The sequence below is a fragment of the Indicator indicator genome, chromosome 33 (genome assembly GCF_027791375.1).
Source record: "Indicator indicator isolate 239-I01 chromosome 33, UM_Iind_1.1, whole genome shotgun sequence".
Lineage (NCBI taxonomy): Eukaryota > Metazoa > Chordata > Aves > Piciformes > Indicatoridae > Indicator > Indicator indicator.
The window spans coordinates 2,994,883-3,014,741 of record NC_072042.1 but is presented as its reverse complement, the minus strand read 5'-3'; the positions used below and the strand labels follow the sequence as shown (position 1 = coordinate 3,014,741).

The 19,859-nt window shown below is 50.2% G+C and overlaps 3 protein-coding genes across 3 annotated transcripts; 1 reads left to right on the top strand and 2 right to left on the bottom strand.

Moving 5' to 3' along the window:
• Positions 1-11: 11 nt before the first annotated feature.
• On the bottom strand, positions 12-3,516 carry SNIP1 (Smad nuclear interacting protein 1). The gene is made up of 4 exons (XM_054395318.1): positions 3,350-3,516; positions 3,179-3,275; positions 2,045-2,643; positions 12-1,501 (listed from the first exon to the last, which is right to left on the bottom strand). The coding sequence occupies exons 1-4, from the start codon at positions 3,514-3,516 to the stop codon at positions 1,237-1,239; spliced, it is 1,128 nt and encodes a 375-aa protein (XP_054251293.1). The 3' UTR covers positions 12-1,236.
• A 159-nt stretch (positions 3,517-3,675) lies between these two features.
• On the top strand, positions 3,676-7,321 carry DNALI1 (dynein axonemal light intermediate chain 1). Its single transcript, XM_054395440.1, has 6 exons — positions 3,676-3,792; positions 3,848-3,948; positions 4,028-4,197; positions 4,863-5,041; positions 5,649-5,813; positions 7,286-7,321. The coding sequence occupies exons 1-6, from the start codon at positions 3,676-3,678 to the stop codon at positions 7,319-7,321; spliced, it is 768 nt and encodes a 255-aa protein (XP_054251415.1).
• Positions 7,322-8,383: 1,062 nt separating this feature from the next.
• GNL2 (G protein nucleolar 2) lies at positions 8,384-19,638 on the bottom strand. The gene is made up of 16 exons (XM_054395228.1): positions 19,575-19,638; positions 19,403-19,487; positions 18,264-18,358; positions 17,672-17,811; positions 16,457-16,641; positions 15,899-15,965; positions 14,501-14,659; positions 13,837-13,950; positions 13,074-13,202; positions 11,868-11,972; positions 11,600-11,758; positions 11,350-11,466; positions 10,619-11,043; positions 9,831-9,925; positions 9,100-9,176; positions 8,384-8,533 (listed from the first exon to the last, which is right to left on the bottom strand). The coding sequence occupies exons 1-16, from the start codon at positions 19,636-19,638 to the stop codon at positions 8,384-8,386; spliced, it is 2,166 nt and encodes a 721-aa protein (XP_054251203.1).
• Positions 19,639-19,859: the final 221 nt, after the last annotated feature.

Genomic DNA, 19,859 nt, shown 5'->3' with positions numbered 1-19,859 from the left:
AAAACCCCTAGAGTACATATAAAGGAGATCCTCCTGACAAAACTCATCCTACCACCGTTTGAAAACTTACCTCAGTGCCCCTATTTACATCAGAAACTTCCAGGCTGTGTATACAAGATGCAGCACTGGTATACACGAAGTATGTACACAGTGGGGATGAGCTCGTGACACTGAACAACAGCCAGGCAAATGAGCAAACAGTGTGGGAAATACACACTTCTTATACCATGGGGAGAGGACACCAAAACCAGGGGAGATGTGAGTACTTTCAGTGAGTGGAACTGGCTTTTCTCATCCTGAAGGGTGTTCTCTTACGAGAAGACTATTTTAAACAAATGCCTTCTATAAACTTAAATAGTGCAAACTCTGGCTAAAACATGTCACCACAGAGAGGGGATATATGAACAGTACAAACCCACCCAAGGAGATGTTACTCATGGGGAGGGGTGGAATGAGGAACAAAGGCCCCAGCATCAGACCCAGGCACTCAGCACCCAGGGACAGTTTCAGCACTGTCTGTCACAACAGGTAGGGGCAGACCCTGACTCTGACCCAGTCATAGAACTGACACCCAAACCCCTCCCTAGGAAAGGTTTCACTTCCATTCCGAAGAACCTTGTAGTTTTTGGTGTACTGCAGTGCATGTTGCCACAAAGCAAACAAGGACCCAACACACAGACACAAGAGGGGCTTGGCACCATTTCTGCTGCCTTAGCTGCCAGCTGGGTCAATTCTCCTGCTTGGAGCTCCTCACGGGCAAAAGGATTTGGCAAACTACCGACAGGATGTGTTACAAAACATCTTGTGTTACTTTCTAACTCATATTTCAGTTCAGTAGCATTTCAAAGGGCTACAACAAAACAGTTAATAAAAATCATGTCAAGATATGCCAGTGGTGGTTTGCAGCTCCCTAGACAAGGGCAGTCTCAACGTGTGTTCAGCGTTCCCAGCAGTTGAGCTTTCACGTCCAAGAGCTCTTCTGCTTGTTGTGGGGGGAATAAAAAAAAAAACAAAAAGGAAAAAAACCCAGCAAGCTGTATTTCCTGATACACAGAACTATCAAGAGATGAAAAACCAGTGAGCTTCCCCCAAATATGCTATGAGATCAGCAACAAAAAGGACTTTAAGGCAGTAAGAGGCATCAATGCTGTGATGCTTCAGCGTTCACATCCCAACACACGTTCCGCTGCAAAGAAACTCTTTCCTGTCCCACCCCTGCCATCTTCTCCTCATTTGTTAACTGTCAGACTCTTCCTCCTTCTCCTCCTCGTCATCATCGTCCTTTGCGTTGGCCTCAGATTTATCTGAGGACTCGTGGAGAAGGACATATTCCCTGCTGCTGAACCCGAACTTGAGCACATCCTTCTCCTTCAGTTCGTAGTAGCGCTGGGGCTCGATGCGCTGGTTGTTGAGGAAGGTGCCGTTCCCCGAGCCCAAGTCGATGATGTAGGGCCGCACGCGGCGCCCAACGGTGCCGTCGGCACGGGTGTACTCCACCAGCCTGGGGAGACAGAAACACAGCCACAAGGGCATCACACACTGTGAGATCAAAGGGGCTTTCCATGAGCCCCAGTGTCTGCACTCAGCAGCAAAAAAAAAAAAAAAAAAAGTGCGAGACTGCGGGAATTCTACCAGGCTGCATTCATTGACTGAGCCTTCTGATGTAAACCTGCAATTGGCTGCCCCCAAGGGAGCATCTCTGCAGCAGCAGGAAAGCCCCCGTTTAGAGATCAGCAGACTCTGCTGTGAAACACTCAGTGAATAAAACCTCTCCCTCTACCACGTTCACTGCCAGTCACAGCAGCCAGCTCATCCCAGTTCAGAGCTCTGTGTGATTTCTCTTGCTAAAAGGCTGCTCACAGCTAAATTAGAGCAAGCAGCAACTTTTGATTGCTGCTGGCATGACAGGCAGCAGTCGAACCGATATCCCATCACTCTGATGTATTCACAGCAGACCCACATGTCAGATGCACACATCCACAGGTTTAGTTTTCATTCAGAAGCTCCTAAGCAACACCTGTTGCAGCAGCAGAGCGGCACTTACCGGTACTGGAAGACGGCGTGCTGCTTGGAGCACGAGGGGTGGTCGATGGGGATGTCGGCGATGCGGCGGTGCCGGCCCAGCAGGTAGGCACTCTGCCTGTGGATGTACATCACGGGCAGGAACTCATCGTTCTTGAAGGGGTAGAGGCGCCAGCGCTTCTTAGGGATCCGCGCCTCGGGGGGCTCGCTGTACTTAATCACAACGCCCCGGAAGGTATTGGTGTCTTCCAGAAGCGCACCTGACAGTTCGAAGCTTGGCTTCTCTTTGTTTGCAGCAGCTTTTTCTTTTGGTTTGTTATCAGACTGCCCCAGTTCGGGGTTCTGGTCACCACCACCCCCACCCCCCTCCTCGGTGTTCTGTCGGTGCTCTCGTCTTCTCTCATTATAAAACTCCCTCTCTGCTTGCTGCTCACGGATGTTCTGCACATCCCTCTCCCGCTCGTGGCCTCGAACTCCAGGCCTCTCGCTTGGATTCCTCCTTCTGTCTGAGTGTTCTCTGTGCCTGTCTCTGTCACCGCTTCTCTCCCTCCTGTGTTCTTCCTCTGATGGATGCCTCTGCTTCCGCTCCTCATTCCCTCTGCGGCTGTGGTCATCTCGCTCCTGAAAGGAAGAATCCCTTACAGTGACACATTGAAACGCAAAGAGCAGAAAATCTGCCCCAGCTTTTAAGACGATCACAGCCACACACAGAACACACTGAGCCTGGACATGCTGTGTGCAGATCTGACACACAGCAACATAAACTTCCTGCACTGCCAGACTGTTTGGATTGCTACATTTCACACTTATTAAAGACAAATCAAGAGACAGCACAATGCACCATCTGCTCCGTGGTGGCACAGCTGGGTTCACACACGTGTGGATGCCCAGTCGCTCCGGGCAAAGCCTGGGGGGGGAGGGGGGGGGTCCCACGAGGCAGTGGCCTGCCCAGATTCCCCAGATTCCCTCCCTTCCCTGACACCGCACGCTCCGAGGTTCAAAATGCAACATCGGCCAGCTAAGAAGCACTTTTCGTACCTCGCGCGGTTGAGTCCCATAGGTACAGTTACCGCTGCGAAGCCAGGAAGCGCGCAAAGCCCCGCCAACACCTCCGTGGGCAGGACTGGGCCTCGCCGCTACCGACAGCGCGATTTACCTGCTTCACCTTCACGGCGGCGTGATGCGGGCTCCGGCTCCGCCTGCCGCGCGGGGACCGGCTCCTCCGCCCGGACTTGCTCTTCCTCTTAGGCGATCTTGAAAACAACGAAAGGGGAAAATGAGCCGCGGGGCCACCCCGGCGCAGCGCGGGGCCCGCCGCCTCTCCTACCTGCTGCTCCTGCCGCGGCTGCCCGGGCGCGGCCCGGCCGGGGCCGGCGGCGACTGGCTGCCCCGCGCCGAACGGGAGGCGGAGCGCCGGGGGCTCCGCTTCTCGGCCTTCACCGCCGCCTCCCGCCGCCGCTGCCGCTCCCGCCGCCGCTCTGCCGCCGCCTCCATGGCGCCGCTTCCGGCCCGCGCGCTCCACCCGGAAGGACTTCCGCCGGCGCGGCCCCGCCCTCGGCCCAGCCGCGCCTGCGCAGCGCCCCGCCGGAGCCTCCGCGGGTCCCCATGGTAACGAATACCGCGGTCGCCGTGGTTACGGCTGTCGCTGCCGCCATGATACCGCCGCCGGACTCGCTGCTGCGCTATGACACGCCCGTGCTCGTCACCCGCCGCACCGAGAAGCGCTCCCCGAAAGTGAGCAGGGCCCCGCAAACCGCGGCGCCGACGGCCGTGCGCCACCCGCTCCTACCGTGCTCTGTTCTCTCCTCAGGCCCCTCCGCTGCAGGGAAGCCAGGCGCCGCCCGCACCGACCGGACCCGTCCCGCCAATCGCCTCCGAATCCCCGAAGCAGGCGCAGGAGCTCCTCAACGCCATCCTGCCGCCGCGGTGAGCGGGGCCGGGTCCACCCACGCCTGGCAGCGCCCGGGCGGACCCCTTTCGTGACTGCCTGTGCTTCTCGTGGCAGGGAATGGGAGGAGGAGAACCACCGGTGGGTGCAGGAGGTGTCCAGCGCGCCCGGCACCCGCCTGGACGTCGTCCAGCTCCAGGAGCAGCTGGACCTGCGGCTGCAGCAGCGGCAGGCGCGGGAGACTGGGATCTGCTCGGTGCGCCGGGAGCTCTACTCGCAGTGCTTCGGTCAGTGCCGGCGGCGGCCCGGGGGGAGGCACAGCCCCGCACCCTTGCGCTCCTTGAGCCCTCCAAACCTACTGCCCCACGGCGCTCCACCTTCCACAAGGTTCAGTACAGCCTCGGTCCCCGCAGGGCAGGGCTCTGTAACCATTACGTCGGCCGGGGCTCTCGGCTTCTACAGGGAGAATTTTACGGTGGCTGTTACTCAGCTGATACTCAGATGTTGTAAAGACAGAATAGCGAAAGATGCAAAGAAGATCAGCGCTCTCTTAGTTGTACCTAACCCGAGTTAATTCACAGTAGCTTAAACCTCTCTCTGTTACCCACTCTTGCAGGCTGATGACCTGGTGCAGAGGCTGCCATGGGTTTGAGCAGGATTCTCCTGCAGGCTTTTGACTCTTGAGGAGGCTTCCAAATAACAAAAAATAGTCACATTTTTAGGAGTTTGCCGTTAAAGCTTTATCGGATGAGCATTTCTATTGCCACCATAGAGGCTGTGCCACCACTGATTAATTTCCTAGCACTCGATGCTCCAGCCGGAATGTAACAACACAAAGCTAATTATTGTTATTTCTAGCGTCTGGTGCCTGCGGTGCAGAGAACAGGTACAAGACCCTGCACACCCAGCTGCACAGCAGTGACTCTGACAGGGTCTCTGTTCCCTCTCTCAGATGAACTGATCCGGCAGACCACCATCGCATGTGCCGAGCGTGGGCTGCTGCTGCTGCGCGTCAGGGACGAGCTGCAGATGACGCTGGCTGCCTACCAGGCGCTGTACGAGAGCAGTACAGCCTTTGGCCTGCGCAAGGCGCTGCAGGCTGAGCAAGGCAAGGCTGACATGGAGAAAAGGGTGAGTCGGGCTCTTTTTCATCCCAGCCTGCAGCTTTCTGCACACGACGCAGTGTGAGGATGTGACAGCTCAGCTCCCCCGCGCAGTCAGTTGTCTCTGGTTCCACGGGATGGCAGCAAAGATCGGCAAAATCCTGGCCCTTGCCTTTCCCAAGTTTTAATTGCCCTTCGGGAATGATGTGTTGTAGCTGGAAAGCTTAAGTGTACAACATAGAACTTCACAGAATCACGGAATGTCAGGTTGGAAGGGACCCTAAGGATCACATCTGGTTCAACCTTTCTAGGTAACAGTAGAGTTGAAATGATCTGGCCCAGCACCCTGGCAAGCTGAGTCTTGAAACTGTCCAGTGTAGGGGAATCCACTGCTTCTCTTGGGAGATGTTTCCAATGTCTGACTGTTTTCATGGGGAAAAATGTGCTCCTGGAGTCCAGTTGGCATCCCCTCAGCACTAACTTACACCCATTACCCCTTGTCTCCTCTATATAACTCCTTGTAAAAACAGAGTCTCCATCCTCTTGGTACCCACCCTTTATGTACAGAATTTGTCCCATCTTAGCTGAAAAGAGACTAACAAACAAAACTAGAGAGATCTGTGCTCTTTTCCAAGATTGCAGAGCTAGAAGAGGAAAAACAGGAGCTGGAGAGACAAGTGAGTGAGCAGAAAGCTCTCTGTGCAGCTACTGAAAGACGGGAAAACGAAAAGCGGCAGATAGAGGAAAAGAAACACTCTGAGGAGGTTCAAGTCCTGAAAAAAATGAATCAACAGCTGAAGGTGAGTAAAATCACACAGTTCCAAATAGTAAAACCTCTCATGTTGTAATCAGGTTTTAAAAAGTAACTTTCTCCTTATAGTTTTAGGAGTGTTACCTTTATGATGTGTTTGTGTTAATGTCCCACTTCTCTTTAAATTCCAATGGAAAGGGAAAATGTTGCTTTTCCATTCTCTACTCCCTTGCTCAATCAGCAACTGGTCAGGACTAGCGAACCTGAGGATGGCACCAGCAGGTGGGGTTAACTGAATTCCGGTCATACACTTGCTAGGGAGAGCCCAGAATTTGTTCAGAAAATGATAAATTGTTGCAGTTGGGAGAAGAGCAGAAACCTGCAGCTCAACCCCACACAGCAGAGGCTCCAAATTGATTCGATACCCCAGAAATCTACTTCTGCATAACTGTGAGGTTGCAACAGCCACCCCCCTTCTCAATTAACAACTAGAAAATCAAGAGAAGGCAATGGAAGATGTTTAGTTTCTTTGCTGTTGGCCATCAGAATTGCTGCCTTGATAACAAGACACAGCCTTTAACAATATCACCTCCTAAGAACAGCTGTGCACTAGTGCAGCAGGGACTGCACCACTACAGGAGGGATGCTGTGCATGCTGCTTTGTGAAAACAGAGCTTCTGAAAGGAAAAAAAAAATCCCACACCTTTTGAGTACACAAGCTACCAGGAACAACATAAAATATTCTGGCTACAGTTAAGCACACACCCATCACCCCAGGCTGCTCCCCTTCCCTTCATCACTCCCACAGTATCTCCTTTCTAACCCATTAACATCTCCAGGCCATCTCGAAATGTTTCAGGGCACAAAAAATGGACTAACTTAAAGCAAATGAAGCCCTGTTCCTCCCTCAAGCATCTGCCCAGCTGTGTAGGTACCACTGCTGTGGTTGATTTTGATGGCAGCTGTAGGAAGAGGACAAACCCAAGAGCTGCAGGCACTCCGTGCTTCATGGGGAGCTCACCCATCAATCTACTAATTGGGCGTCAAGTTGTCTCAGTAACTGAGAAACTTGCTGTTCCCAGCTACTTTTGTCCCAGAGTCAGTTTATGTTCCAGAGGCTGGAGTGCCAAGTATTTCATTTAGCTAACACAGCCCAGCCTGAAATCAGAGTGTTCAGACCACGGTTTCAACAGCTTTTATTTAATTTCCTCTCACTGCTTTACATTACCAAAGGACTCTTTCATTGTATGGAACCAGGGCCAGCTCTTTTCTTCTCAAGAGTGCAACAAGTGAGAATGCCAAGAATGAAAAGCTAATTTATGAAACATGCAGGAAGGAATGGGAGAGCTGAGGGAAAAAAAAAAAAAAAAAAAAAAAGAACCCAGCCTGCTTCTCTTCAAGTATTGCAGCATCCCCCAGCTCCTCCCCTGTTGTCTAACAGACAATTTACCACTTTGCAGCAACATGGGTTTAGTTTATAGGTTAAATCTCATTTGACTTACTGTCTCATTTGTTTTTCAGGCCCAACTTGAAAGCATCGTTGCAGCAAATAAGTAGATTATTATTTTGGGGGGGGGGGGGATTTTGCCCTCCAGGCAGTGCTCAGAAAAGCTGTCAGAGCAAGAAGGTTGCAATTAAGATTTGTCTTCATAAAACAATCTGAAATTCCCATTTGCTGATAACCAGGGCAGAAGAGCTCTGTTCTTTCTTCCTTCCTTTCTTTTCTTTCTCTATCGAAGAGTTGAAATTCAAGAATTTGAATTCTTTGTTAATTACTGCAGCCTCTTTCAATGCCCTCTCAGCATTCAGCTCATTGAATAGTCAACCTGTCCGGGGCTTGCCTGGTGGTAGTGTGTTAGACAACCTTCAAAGTAATAAACTACTAAACATTTCTCTCCCCATCTCTGTAGCATTAATTACTTTGAAAATGTTGTAGAAAAATTCTAAGTGGCTACAATAAACCTAAGTCACATTCACTAAGAAATTTCAGGTTTTGGGGGCAAGGGGGGAATGCTTTGAGTATGTGCAAGTTGTGTTCATTGTACCTCCAAACCCTTTGTCAGTCACCAGTGGTGGCCTGGGATGAGCAAGAGCAAAGCCCTCAATGTGAAATAGAGGGGTAGGACAGCATGCCAAGTGTCACTGCTTGGTGGAAGCTAATGAAATCTTTACATGAGGTAGGTGGCTAACCAGCAGGCTAACCAGCAGGCTAACCAGCAGGCTAACCAGCAGGCTATACATAGCAATCAGGCATAGGAACGTTTGTTCACTGCAGTCATCTGACAAACTCCACGAAGCTTCTTTCCAGAGGAAAATAAAAAAAAAAGAAAAACCCCAAACCAACCCAAACCAATCCCCACCACCCCCCAGCACTGAGCATCACTTGGGGACATGTTCTGCCAGCAGAGTGTTTACTGGCCTGAGCTGGGGATGTGGAAATACCACGATCTCCAACTGCATAAAGAACTTTCAGATGATGCAGAAACAAAGAGCAAGATGCTGCTCCTGGGAATGAGGCAGCCAAGGCCAAGCAGGCTCTGAATGGGAATTACAAGCTTTATATTAAAAAAGCCACTGCACACCAGAGCTGGTTTATGTAAAATTTAATAGAAGAAGCAGTTACTGCTTATGTTTGTATTTTTTGTGCTTTGATCTTTGTCCCTCCAAGCCAGTTTTCTTCTTGTTCTTATTCTTATTTTTCACGTTGTGAGTTTCATAATACCGGACTCCGACTTTCTTGGAGCGCTGCTGCCTCTCAGCTCGTCTCCTCTGCAAGGACACACAGAACAGATCAGCAAACCCACAGCACCACAGCCTGGACTTGTCTGCATTCTTTCAGAAGTTGGTCATTTTGCATTCCGCACACCTGAATGTCACTTGGTACTGAAGTGATTCTAGATTATCATTTAGCGAACAGACAACAGATTCTAGACAATCTCACTTGATATTAAGTTATTCTAGAACTGTCTAGATCTCATCAACACAAACACAAAACAGCAGCAGCAGCTGTTTGGAGACAGACCAGCAGTGCCCACCCAGTTCCAAGTCCTTCCATCTCCCAGCAGTCAGTGGGCAGAGTAAAGCTGAGAGCAGGGCAAGTACCCAAAAAGGGTTCTCCTTTGCCAAGTTCCTCCTCCTGTCATGGCTACCTGCTGGACCCTTTTACAGGACCATGCCAAGCTGGCACACCTCAGGTCAGCAGCAGGTGCCCTCAGTGACAGACCCTGCTCTTCCTGCCCAGTCTCAAAAGCTCCTCAGTAACCATGGTCAGTCCATGCATAAAAAGCCAGCTCTGGGACCCTGCTCACTTGTGCCCTACAAGAAATCAGACTTACCTCTTTGGATGTAAGCTTCTTGCAAGGCTGATTGTCATCATCTTCTTCCTCTTCTGCTTTCCTTTTCCTTTTCTTCTCTATGTTGCCTGCAAACAGCAGAGATCACACACTCAGTCATCTTCCAGAACACTCATCTGTGTGCAGAGCTCAGACTGGGATCACCATCCCAGTTACTCCAGCAGAGCACTCCTCTGGTCCTATTTTAACACCACATGTTCCTTACCAGAGACACTATCACTACAAACACTTCTCCTAAACAGCAGACTGCTCAAATTTCCGAGTCCCGAAGGATTCCAAGCCTTGTCAGAAGAGACTTCTTCCACATGACTTTGTCTTTAATCAAACTTACTATGAAAGCTGAAGCCAGAGACTCTGGAAGTCACCAAAGTGAAAACCTATAGCCTGAAGTAGCTCTGTGCTTTTATAACCTCGTAAACCCTTTCCACTCCCTCTGTGTAATATTACACCATGTGGAAGGGCAGCTGCTCAGATGCCATCTGCCCAGAGCACCACTCTTTGGGAAGGATATTTGTCTTCCCCCTCATTCACTAGCAGAGGGACAATCTTACTATGGACAGAAAGGCTACAGTGAGGTCATCAGACAGTCCTTTGGTTAGTTACAGAAAGATTGAAATAGCTTTAGGGGAAAAAAAAATCTGCAATCAGGAGTTAATGAACATTTTCCCCCCTAACTCCTCCTCTTCTCCTGCTTGTAGAATTCTTTAATCTACCAAGCTTGGTTTTACCTCTGTCTTCAGTTTCTTTGGGTTCTTCAGACTTCTGCATGGATTTTGCAAACACTTTTTCACTCAACTGCTTTGGGATTCTACAAAAGAAGGACAAAACAGGCAGCAGAAAGGGACAAAACAGGCAGCAGAAAGGGACAAAACAGGCAGCAGAAAGGGACAAAACAGGCAACAAAAGAAAGTTGTAACACCAAATATAACCATCTCTGAGGGATCAGCAGCTACAAAACCTGTTACAATGCTTTTGCCTCTGCAGCTACAGGGTTTGTGCACTGCACACAGGACAAAGCATAGTACTTAGCTTCGAAATCTTCACCCTCACAAAGCTGGTGGATGAGCTTTGCTAGATCTGGGCCTGCTCTGAGCTAGAACCCTCATGTACATACAACAGGGACCAGCTGCTGTATCCAGGCAGCACATCAGCTTTGGTACTGGGCAAGAACCCAGCACTGAGCAGTGGTTCAAGGATGCAATCCTGCAACCCAGGATATCAACAGATTTCTAATGTGCTGCTTAAGAGGGAGCTTTCCAAAAGGGAAAACATATTTAGTTATCCTGGTAAACAGAACTTCAGGGAATAGGCTTCCAAAGCCAAACTACACTTAGGCAAAGCTCAAATATTTATGGCTAAACCAGGCAAGCTGTGGACACTTTTGTGTGTGACAACAGAGGAACCAGTCAAGCAAGTCATGAATGGAGTGACACTACAGCAGAACCTCATTAACCCTTGCCCCCCCTGCAAAATACCTGAGCCCCTGACCAGACTCAGGTACCTTATTGCTGAGAATCTCTTGGCTTTGGCTTTATCCAGAAACTTTTTGTATTTTGCAATCTTCTCATCCAAAGCCTTAAGAACTTCCTTAGGGCTCTCCTTGGCGACTGGCACAGCCAACTGCGATTCCTCCTCTATGGAATTCTGAAGCTGCTCGTTTTCCTCTTCCTGCTCCTCCTCCTCCCCAGATGAGTCAGTGTCTGTCCCATCAAAGCCTGGCACATCTACAGGAACCAGGTCTTCCTCTGAGAACTGAGGTGCCACATTAATCCTCCCAAAGTTCTGCCGGACGTGAGCCATCAGCTGTTTCATTTCAGACTCTGTCTGTCTCTGCTCTCCTGCTGGCTCCACACCTGGTGCTGCTGACTCAGAGATTGTCTCACTGTTATCCTGGCTGGATGGCACAGCCACTTCCAATGCAGGAGGCTACAAGAAAGAGTGGAATGGACTCATTATCCATAAAGTCTACCCCACCATCTCCAAGAGCAGCACCTATTTCATATCTCTGCAAAAAGCCTAAGGTGGCACAGGCTAACAGTGTGATCACTGCTGACATTCCTGCTTGGCAGATGATGCAAAAGGGTTCAGACATCTCTGTAAAGAGCACTGCTACCTGCTCCTCACCAAGTTCAAGTGAGTGTCCCGAATCACCAGGCTTTGGAAGAGCCCAAAACTTGCAGTGCTCAAGTAACACTCTGGGAAAACAAACAGCAAACACAAAGCAAGAGGCACAAGCATCACCTGGGGACCTGCTTCTGCATTTGGTGGCTTCACAAAGAATGGGATTCTGCCTCTCTGCCAGTCATTGAGAACCATCTTGCTCACAGTCTGAATGTCAGGCTCACCACCCTGAAAGAACCCAGGAACAGCTTGTGGTTTGTCCTGCAGACATGACCATCCTTCTACAGAAACATTCATGTTGCCCATGTTCATTACCAGGCCACATGCTCTTCCAGCCTGCAAATGCAGGAAATTGTCACACCTTGAGCAGCTTTCCAGTCCTAGCAGCAAGTTTCTCAAGGAACTCTTCAGTATCCTGCCAGGAATCAATTTTGTATGTCCTTCTGATGTACTCTGGCTTGGCTCTTTCCAGCACAGCACCAATGTGGTCTTCAGGGCTCTTAATCTTTTCAACTTGAACCTGAAAGCAAACAGTGCAATATCAACCCCTGGCAAGCATGCATTCATCTCTTCAAACCCATCACCCTGAGGACAGCAAGGCCTCCCCAGCACTCAGTGCAGGCACATACCACTCCTTTCAGCACTATGTCTGTTTCTGAGTCTCCAGACGGATAAACCACGCCGGGGCAGTCGATGAGGAAGATCCTCCGCATCAGGGTGATGTACTGCCACACCTGCAAGAGCAGAGTGCCCCCATGTCACCTCCTGCCACACAGCCCTCTGGCTGCCTTTGAAACGCTTCAGCACACAGGAGTCATCTCAGGAACTTGCTATCAGCACACAGAAACACAACACCCCTTGGCACTGCTGTCAGCCAGCCAGGACGCACCGCACCGCGGATCCTCCTGCGTCAGCCAACACCATCCCTGTGCTGCTCCGCCAAGCCACCAGCTCACAGCACCCTGGGGAGGAAACTACAGCCACAGCAACCCCCAGTATCCTGGGGCTTTCCTCTCCCATGATCCTTAACTTTGGGGATACTTAGCAGTAAAAGGAACAGGCTAGCAAAGAGGATTCCTGTAACTCCATGGTCCTGTTTACTTGATCAGGGGGCTGGAGCACCTCTGCTAGGAGGACAGGCTGAGGGAGCTGGGGTTCAGCCTGGAGAAGAGAAGGCTCCAGGGAGACCTCCAGTACTTGAAGGGGGCCTACAAGAAGGCTGGAGAGGGAGTATTTACAAAGACCTGGAGTGATAGGATGAGGCATAATGGTTTGAAATTAGAGAAGAGTAGATTTAGGTTGGAAATTAGGAGGAAATTCTTCACCATGAGGGTGGTGGAATACTGGAACAGGTTGCCCAGGGAGGCAGAGGCCCCATCCTTGGAGATACTCAAAATCAGCCCTCTGACAGGGCTCTGGGCAGCCTGATCTAGCAGAGGATGTCCCTGCTTACTGCAGGGGGGTTGAACTAGATGACCTTTGGAGGTCCCTTTCAACCCAAACCATTCTATGATTCTATGAGGAAAGTCAGAAATCCAGCAGTGGCAGAGCCTGGCAGTACAAACACATCCACTCTGCTCTGGGAGAGCACCGGGAGTCAGAAGAGCTGAGCTCTTCAGATCCCAGCACCACAGGACAGGTAGAGCAGGAATTTGGGGATGCTGCCAGCAGTACAACTTCAGAGCAACACCTGCTCAGGTCCATTACCCACTGCTTGGGTCACAGAGCCTGTGCAGCTCAAGTGCTAGGCCTGAGAATGTCACTGAGCCAATTTTGCAGGAATTCTGCACTTGCATAGCTAAATTTTTATTGTTAATGCAGGGATCTCTTCCTACCTTTGTTTCACCTGCAATAGGGGCCACATTGCAGACCTTCTTAGACCGTAAGGTGTTGATCACAGAGCTTTTGCCAACGTTGGGATAACCAATGAAACCCACACTGATCTGCTTCTTGTCAGAGTGCAGCTGTTAAGAAAGAACACAGAAAGAAGACAAAAATGAGATCAGCTCCTTCCTATTGGGAGTAATGTGCAAGAGGACAAACCTATTTGCTCTCTAAGCTGACTTGTTGCTTCAAAAGGAAAAAGTGAACCCCTGGCATTCCCTCTTGCTCTAAAATTGCCTGGGAGTGTCTTGTTTAGGTTGAGAAACCAAGCAAATACAAAGGGGAGCTGGGCACAGAACACAGATGTGTCTTGAAGGGCCAGCAACTAAAAACAGCAGAAAGTGCCCTTCTTGGAACAATGAAGACACCTTGGAGGTGAACACCCTCATGAATGTGCACAGGCAGGGCATGACCAGGTGTGAAGCGTGATCCTTTCTTCTAGGAGCAGCAGGGGGACACTGCCTAGGAATAACTGAGGCCAGAGCATGGCAGTCAAACCCCCTCTTGCTGGATCTCCTCAGTCTGACAAACACTTGGACCACATTTGAAGGAACATCTTCCATTTTCCTTCCAGAGAGGGCAGCTTTGCTGTCACTGGCTGACAGAATGGCCACAGGGAAGTGCACTGAGCCCTACACACTAACAGCAGAGGAAAGTCCACACTAAACCCCCCCCAAAAAAAACAACACAACCCCCCCACAAACCACTCCATACCTTCCCAAACTGCCTCAGAAGCTGTATGAAGGCACCTTTGCCAAAGGGGTTTGTGAGGCTGGCATGGAAAGCCAGCGTTGGGTACTCCTGGGAAAGGACAGCAACCCAGCGCTTCTGAGGAGCGAAAGAGGACTCGGTCAGGGAAAGGAGCTGCTTGTGAGCAGGACATAGCATCCCCACTTGGGTCACACACACAACTGCCTATGAAAACTGCAATGGAAGAGCCTTTGAAGCACTTCACCAAGCCAACAGCTAAAAGGACAGAGTATTGTTTTTAGAAAAGACAAACAATTTCCCCAAAGCGCCTTCCTTGCTCGCTAGAACTAATTAGGTTAACTACATAAAGCAAACCAGCTGTGGGGGATATGGATCTTAGGCAGGCTAACATTTAGCAGACTCTAGAGACATCAGCTGAACTGTTAAAGCCAGACAGAGGAAGTAGAGAATTTGTGGCTGGTGAGTGTTGCTCAACTCAGCCAATCTTGGACAGATTTACACTGAAATCCTTACTTTTACAGCAGGCAAGCAGAGAGTTCCCATTAACCCAGCTCCAGGACGCCCTTTGAGACCAGCATGAGCCCCAAATGACTGGCAAGAGAATCAAAGCAGAAGCTACAAAAGGAACAGGGAAGGTCCAGGGAGTACCAGGCAGGACTGTGCTTACAGTAGCCCAAGTAGGAACAAGATCACACTTGTTCAGGACAAAGATGAGATGTTTCCAGTGCTTCTCCTTTTTAAGGTAAGATTCCACGTGAGGGGAGCGAGTACCCATGGGATCCCGGGCGTCAAGAACTTGAACAACAACATCTGATGAGTCTATCACCTGAAAGAGATCACATAGAAGGATCTTGCAGAAAGCCAAGACATCTAGAGGAGATATTTAGAGAATTTACATCATTTTCTAAACAACATCTTCAACTTAAAATCCTTGTACCCTTCACAAATAGCTGTGACTTCCCCCCAGGCCACTGAAGCTCAGACCAATGCCCAGCAGTTCTCCCCCTCTTCCCCAGGTCAAGAGCTGAACAGCTTTACCTGTCCTTTTGCATGCAGCACTTGGGAATGAAAACACTGCACAACATTAATTGCTGCAGCAGACAAAAACAACACTCACCCATCCACTCTGCAGCAATTCAATCCTGCCATTTCATAAAGGATCAGGACATAAAGTCTGTTTTCTCCATTAGTATGAAACACACAACCAAGGAGGAACCTGCTGTTAGCCCACTAAGGATCTACAGCAGGGAGCTGCCATTTTACGACTTGCTTCAAGCCAAGTGAATTTGTTTCACAGCTATTTCCTGCATTTTTGGCAGCCTCTTACCAAAATCTGTTTTGCTCTATCATTCCCAGAGCTTTTAATTCTAAATGAAAAGGTTTTAAGCTACATTCAGAAATTCAGAGCAAAATGTCAAGCCACTTCACACCTAGCAGTCACAGAGAGCACACAAACTACCCTTACAGCCCTAAATCCTTCTCAGCAGTCAAGGTGGCTCATGGGGAACTGAGGGTCACAGCCTTCCAAAGATGACCCTATCAGCATGCCAGATGTTTTCAGCCTAAAGAATTGTAAGGGGCATGTGGTGAAGCCCCAGGAATCTGAGAGAAGCAAACACTTCCATGCTGCCAGTCCATCTCTAGACCCTGCACTTTAGGGATGTTTGTTCCAGTGGGACACGAGCTCAAGAATCAAGCTCAGTCAGGCAGAGATTGGAAACAGAATCTCTGCTCTCTCCTACAGCTGCCTTTTTCTGTTCCTGTCCATGAACTGCACAAGCATCAGGAAAGGCTGCAGGGTGCCCTCAGTTCAACCAGGCTATCAGGAAAGCAACAAGGGAATGACACACTCAGGACATCTCCATAGAAAGTCACTGTCTAAATGTTTCCAAGAAATTCACAGCAAATTCAATTGTACCAAAGCTTCCCCAAGAGAGCACTGAATGGCTTTCAGAGCTTTTCTGATTAATGCTGTGCAGGATTTCCCACGCTGGGCTCAAGCACCTGACTTGGTAAAGGCTGAAAAACAGAGAAGACTCTACTGTGTCTTATAAACGTTGCTCACCTTGTAGAGCTCACCCCAGATTCTTTTGGATTGCCCTTTCTTATAGATGTCCTCTTGTGCTTCATCCCTGGAAGTGGATATTCAGAGACATCAGCAACCACAAGCCTAGGGTTAAAGTGCAGTCTTCTCTAAAGCCATTTACAGACAAATGAGAAGACAAGGCCCAAGTAACAGAGAGCTGGGTGGGATCTGCTCCCCTCCTCCCCGTTCAATCTACCCATGTGCAGAAAGATCCCCAAAACATGCATTCTTTCCAAGATCCCCATCTGCCCACTGATGAGAGCTCCTCATCTAACCCAGAATCTCAGTCTGGAGATATTCTGACATGCAACAGAAAATTAATTAGCAATAAAGACAGAAGAGTCGCACAGGAGCAAGTCTGGTTGAACACACAGGGAGATAACACGATTGAAAACAAACAAACAAACAAACAAATTCAGCTAATTTCACTTTTCCTCCTACTCATGACAGCATCTCTGGATGTGTTAGACCCTGCTTAAAGGACAAAGCTGGCCTTTAGAAGCCTAAAGGAGGAATGGAGTCCCCTTCCCTCTTTACCGCACGCCGGTGTCCTCCGTCACCAAGTCTCGGTCCTTGCCCTGGTCGTAGGCATCCGAGGAGGCTTCAGCATTCTCCACCAGTGCCTGCACGTCACTGGCTGAAAGAGTTGGTCTCTTCCTCTGGGATTTGGGGCCAAACGTTGTTTCAAACGTTTCAGTGTCAAGAATGTGAACTCTGGAGGTCTAAAGAGAAGCAGGTTGGTGAAAAACTCCCCCTCCCAGCACTGGTTTCCATCTGGTGACAGGCAGCGAGCAAGGCCCCAGCTGCAGGGGGACAGGAGTTACAGGCCCCTCTCCTAACAATGTTTGAGTTTTCCAGCTTAATCCCTCAGAAACACAACAGTGGATAGTTAATAACCAACAAAACACACTGTGCTTGCCAGAGAACCATGCTTCAGTTCTCGCTTGTCAAAGGCAATTAAAGCTCCGATGATGCAAATTCAGCTGCTATCTTTGATCATTTCTTATTTTTCTAACAAGTGCACAAATCTCTCCAAATTCACAGGTTTTTGTCAGGGACAATTACAGTCAAAACTGCAGATTTTCAAGCCTGTAATGAATGCCAACTTTTCTTGGACTAGCACCCAATTCACCGCTGAAATCAGTTGGGTTTGTTTGTGTTTCTTTGAACTTCTCCCTTAATTTCAGTGCTTTTTATGCTATAAACCTGGAACATTTCCGTATGAAGAACTAGCCAGTGGAGTCCAAAAGGACAGGTTAGATGTCAGGAAAAAGGCAACACTAACTACAATTCAATTTACTAGAAATAAAGGCTGCACACACAAGAATTTCTGAATCAAGATAAGAAGCAGATTGGAGTTTGGGATTGTCACACAGCAGCATCTGTGGTGAAGTGCCCTCAAAAAAGGTCCTCCTGCCACAGGAGCCAATAGAAGCATTGGCACCTAAGGTGGGGAGGTGTTGAGGTCAGCCAAAGCTACCTTTGGATGCTTTAGGGCAAGTTTGCTGTCACAGAATGGGGTTTTCTAATAAAGAGTAGATCTCACAAACTACGGGAAGCTAACATCCTGCTTCTCGACATCCACGGTGGCAGGCTCTCAAAAACATCCCTCCCCAAGTCACCCGCTCCAACTCTCCCACCCAAGAGGTCTAGAACAGACTGAGCACAGACATCACAACCAGCCACAGCAGGCTGGTGGCAGCTCTGTGCCCCCAGCACCCAGCTGTGCCCCCAGAGCCCAGCGACACCCACGTGCGGTTTGATCCGGTCGTAGAAAAGGGACATGGGCAGCTTCTTCTGCTTCATCACCACCCTGTAAGGATCCTTGATGACATTTTCCATCTCCTCTTGAAACTTCTGCAGGGAGGACTGCTTGATCACACGAGTGTTTCCTGAGGGGGAAATAAAATAACAAATCAACATTGCACCTGGCCATTCCCCTGTCTTAGCTGCTCTCCAGACTCCACTAACAAACCATGGAATCAAGAACACCAGCCACAAAAAGTAAGAGGGTTTTGACTTGAGACAACCCCCAAATCAGCACAAAGAACCCAATCTCTCTCTTTCCCATCATTTAAAGAAACTTTGAGAAGCATCCCTTGGACACTTAACCCACAAACAGATGGGTGAGACCCAGGAGATGATCAGAGACAGAATAACTCCACTTTAGAGGGGTGCACAGAGAGTAGAAGCCCAAAGCACTGACACAGGAAAGCCTGAGCCCACCCCCATGTCGGGGGGTCCTTTACCTTCATTTTTAATCTGTCCCACACAGCACTGAGACCTCAAACACCAGTTTTACCAGTTCCAAGCTTGCTGAGCCTGACAGTTGAAGAAAACTCACCAAACCATTTAATATTTGGTTCCACTCTTGCAACTGTGCCAGGTGCCACCGTTGACTGATACTGCAGAGGCTTGATCACTTTACCATGCTTGTTTCTAAGTGAGAGATGAGAACAGCTATAAATATGCAGGGGCAACACACCCTCCTCTGGAACCTTTGTTCACCAGGCCAGAAAAACACCAAACCCAGAAGTGCCCATAACTGGGGTCCCCTGAAATTGTTACTGGAGATAACATTGCCTGTAAAGGGCAATTGCACTGGCATGGGAGAATTGATGCCAGCCAGTGCCCACTCATGTCTCACTCCAGTCTGACCATGAAGGCTGCTTTTGTCACACCAGGAATGGCTTGTTGGGGGGCAGAGAGCCCCGAAGTACAAATTCCTCACAAACACTGCTCCTCATGGGCTCCCTGGAACTCTGTAACCAGCTCCACCCATCAGCTGGTGCAGAACACTCATCACAAGACAATTTCCACGTTGAGACCTGGCTTAAATTTAGCAATTTTCAAAATACATAGTCCCCAGAGTGCTCTCAAAACAAAGCCAAATCTGGCAAAACAAAACCAAAACAGCTAATCTGAAGCAGTGCTCTTGGAAAGCCCTGCAGCACCTACACCACGGCTCAGCCCTCTGTTACAGGGTGGAGGCTGCTCCACTGCCAGAGGCTCTCCAGGGGAGTGCCTCAGGGAAGGGCCTGCAGGGAAGTTGGGTTCTTCAAAGGTGAGTTTTTCAGTTCTGCTGTTAGGGGAAATGAAGGAATTCTGGGCATTTTGGGGGTCACGACATTCCAGTGAGCACACAGCAACTGTTCTGCATCACGTTTCCCAGCTGCACTCAGTGATACCCATCGCTGCCGTCTCGGGAGCTCAGGACACGGTTTCCCGGCACACGGTGTAAGCGAGCACACGGAGGAGCAGCTCCACACCCAGAAACGGGGCCGTTTGCTCCCGGAATGAGCACAGCTGCTCTCGGCGCACTGCCACTCGCCGCATGGGCTGAACGCGCTAAACGCGCTCCCTGTGCTGCGGGCCTCGGCGGCATTCCGGTAGCGTCACCGACAGTGCAGCGACAAGCGTCTGCTCACGGCCGGTAACCGGGCCCGGCCCTGCGCCCCAGCATAACCCGAGAGCAGCTCTCACCTCCGTTCCTTCTGCCGGTACATGTTGAGGCGCCGGATGGTGGCTCGGTCCCGCATGTTGTTTCCTCCCGCGCCCCCCACGCGATCTGCGGAGACAAGACAGAGTCAGGCCTGGCCCGGTCCAGGAGGCACAGTCTGGCCCGGTACAGCCCGTCCCAGACCCCTACACATACCGGGGTTGGTGCTGGCGCGGGAGGGGTTGATGGTGCTGCGGCCCTTGTACTGTGGCTTCACCATGGTGCTGGCGGGGCCCCTGCGCGGGGCGGGCAGCGCTCAGGGGCAGATCGGGGAGAACCGAAAGGCCGCTCGGCCACACACGCCGCACCGGGCAGGAAGCGGTGGAAGAGGCACTTCCGGCACAGGAGGGTCAGCGCCGTGACGTACTTCCGTTGCCTCACTTCCGGCAGCGCGCACGGACTTGCCGACCGCTTGCGTCCTCGGTCGCCATGGCAACGCGT

Bases quoted from the DNA above. Each gene is read 5' to 3' on its own strand.
- DNALI1 (XM_054395440.1), top strand. From the start codon at position 3,676: ATGATACCGCCGCCGGACTCGCTGCTGCGCTATGACACGCCCGTGCTC. The intron at 4,198-4,862 runs GTCAGTGCCGGC...TCCCTCTCTCAG, and splicing joins GCTCTACTCGCAGTGCTTCG to ATGAACTGATCCGGCAGACC. The intron at 5,042-5,648 runs GTGAGTCGGGCT...CTCTTTTCCAAG, and splicing joins AGGCTGACATGGAGAAAAGG to ATTGCAGAGCTAGAAGAGGA.
- GNL2 (XM_054395228.1), bottom strand. From the start codon at position 19,638: ATGGTGAAGCCACAGTACAAGGGCCGCAGCACCATCAACCCCTCCCGC. The intron at 11,467-11,599 runs GTGTGACAATTT...GGGTTCTTTCAG, and splicing joins GGACTGGAAAGCTGCTCAAG to GGTGGTGAGCCTGACATTCA. The intron at 11,044-11,349 runs GTGCCTCTTGCT...TCTTTCTTGTAG, and splicing joins CAGGTCCCCAGGTGATGCTT to CCTCCTGCATTGGAAGTGGC.
- SNIP1 (XM_054395318.1), bottom strand. From the start codon at position 3,516: ATGGAGGCGGCGGCAGAGCGGCGGCGGGAGCGGCAGCGGCGGCGGGAG. The intron at 3,276-3,349 runs GTAGGAGAGGCG...GTTGTTTTCAAG, and splicing joins AGCCGCGGCAGGAGCAGCAG to ATCGCCTAAGAGGAAGAGCA. The intron at 1,502-2,044 runs GTAAGTGCCGCT...CTGTCTCCCCAG, and splicing joins CACGCCGTCTTCCAGTACCG to GCTGGTGGAGTACACCCGTG.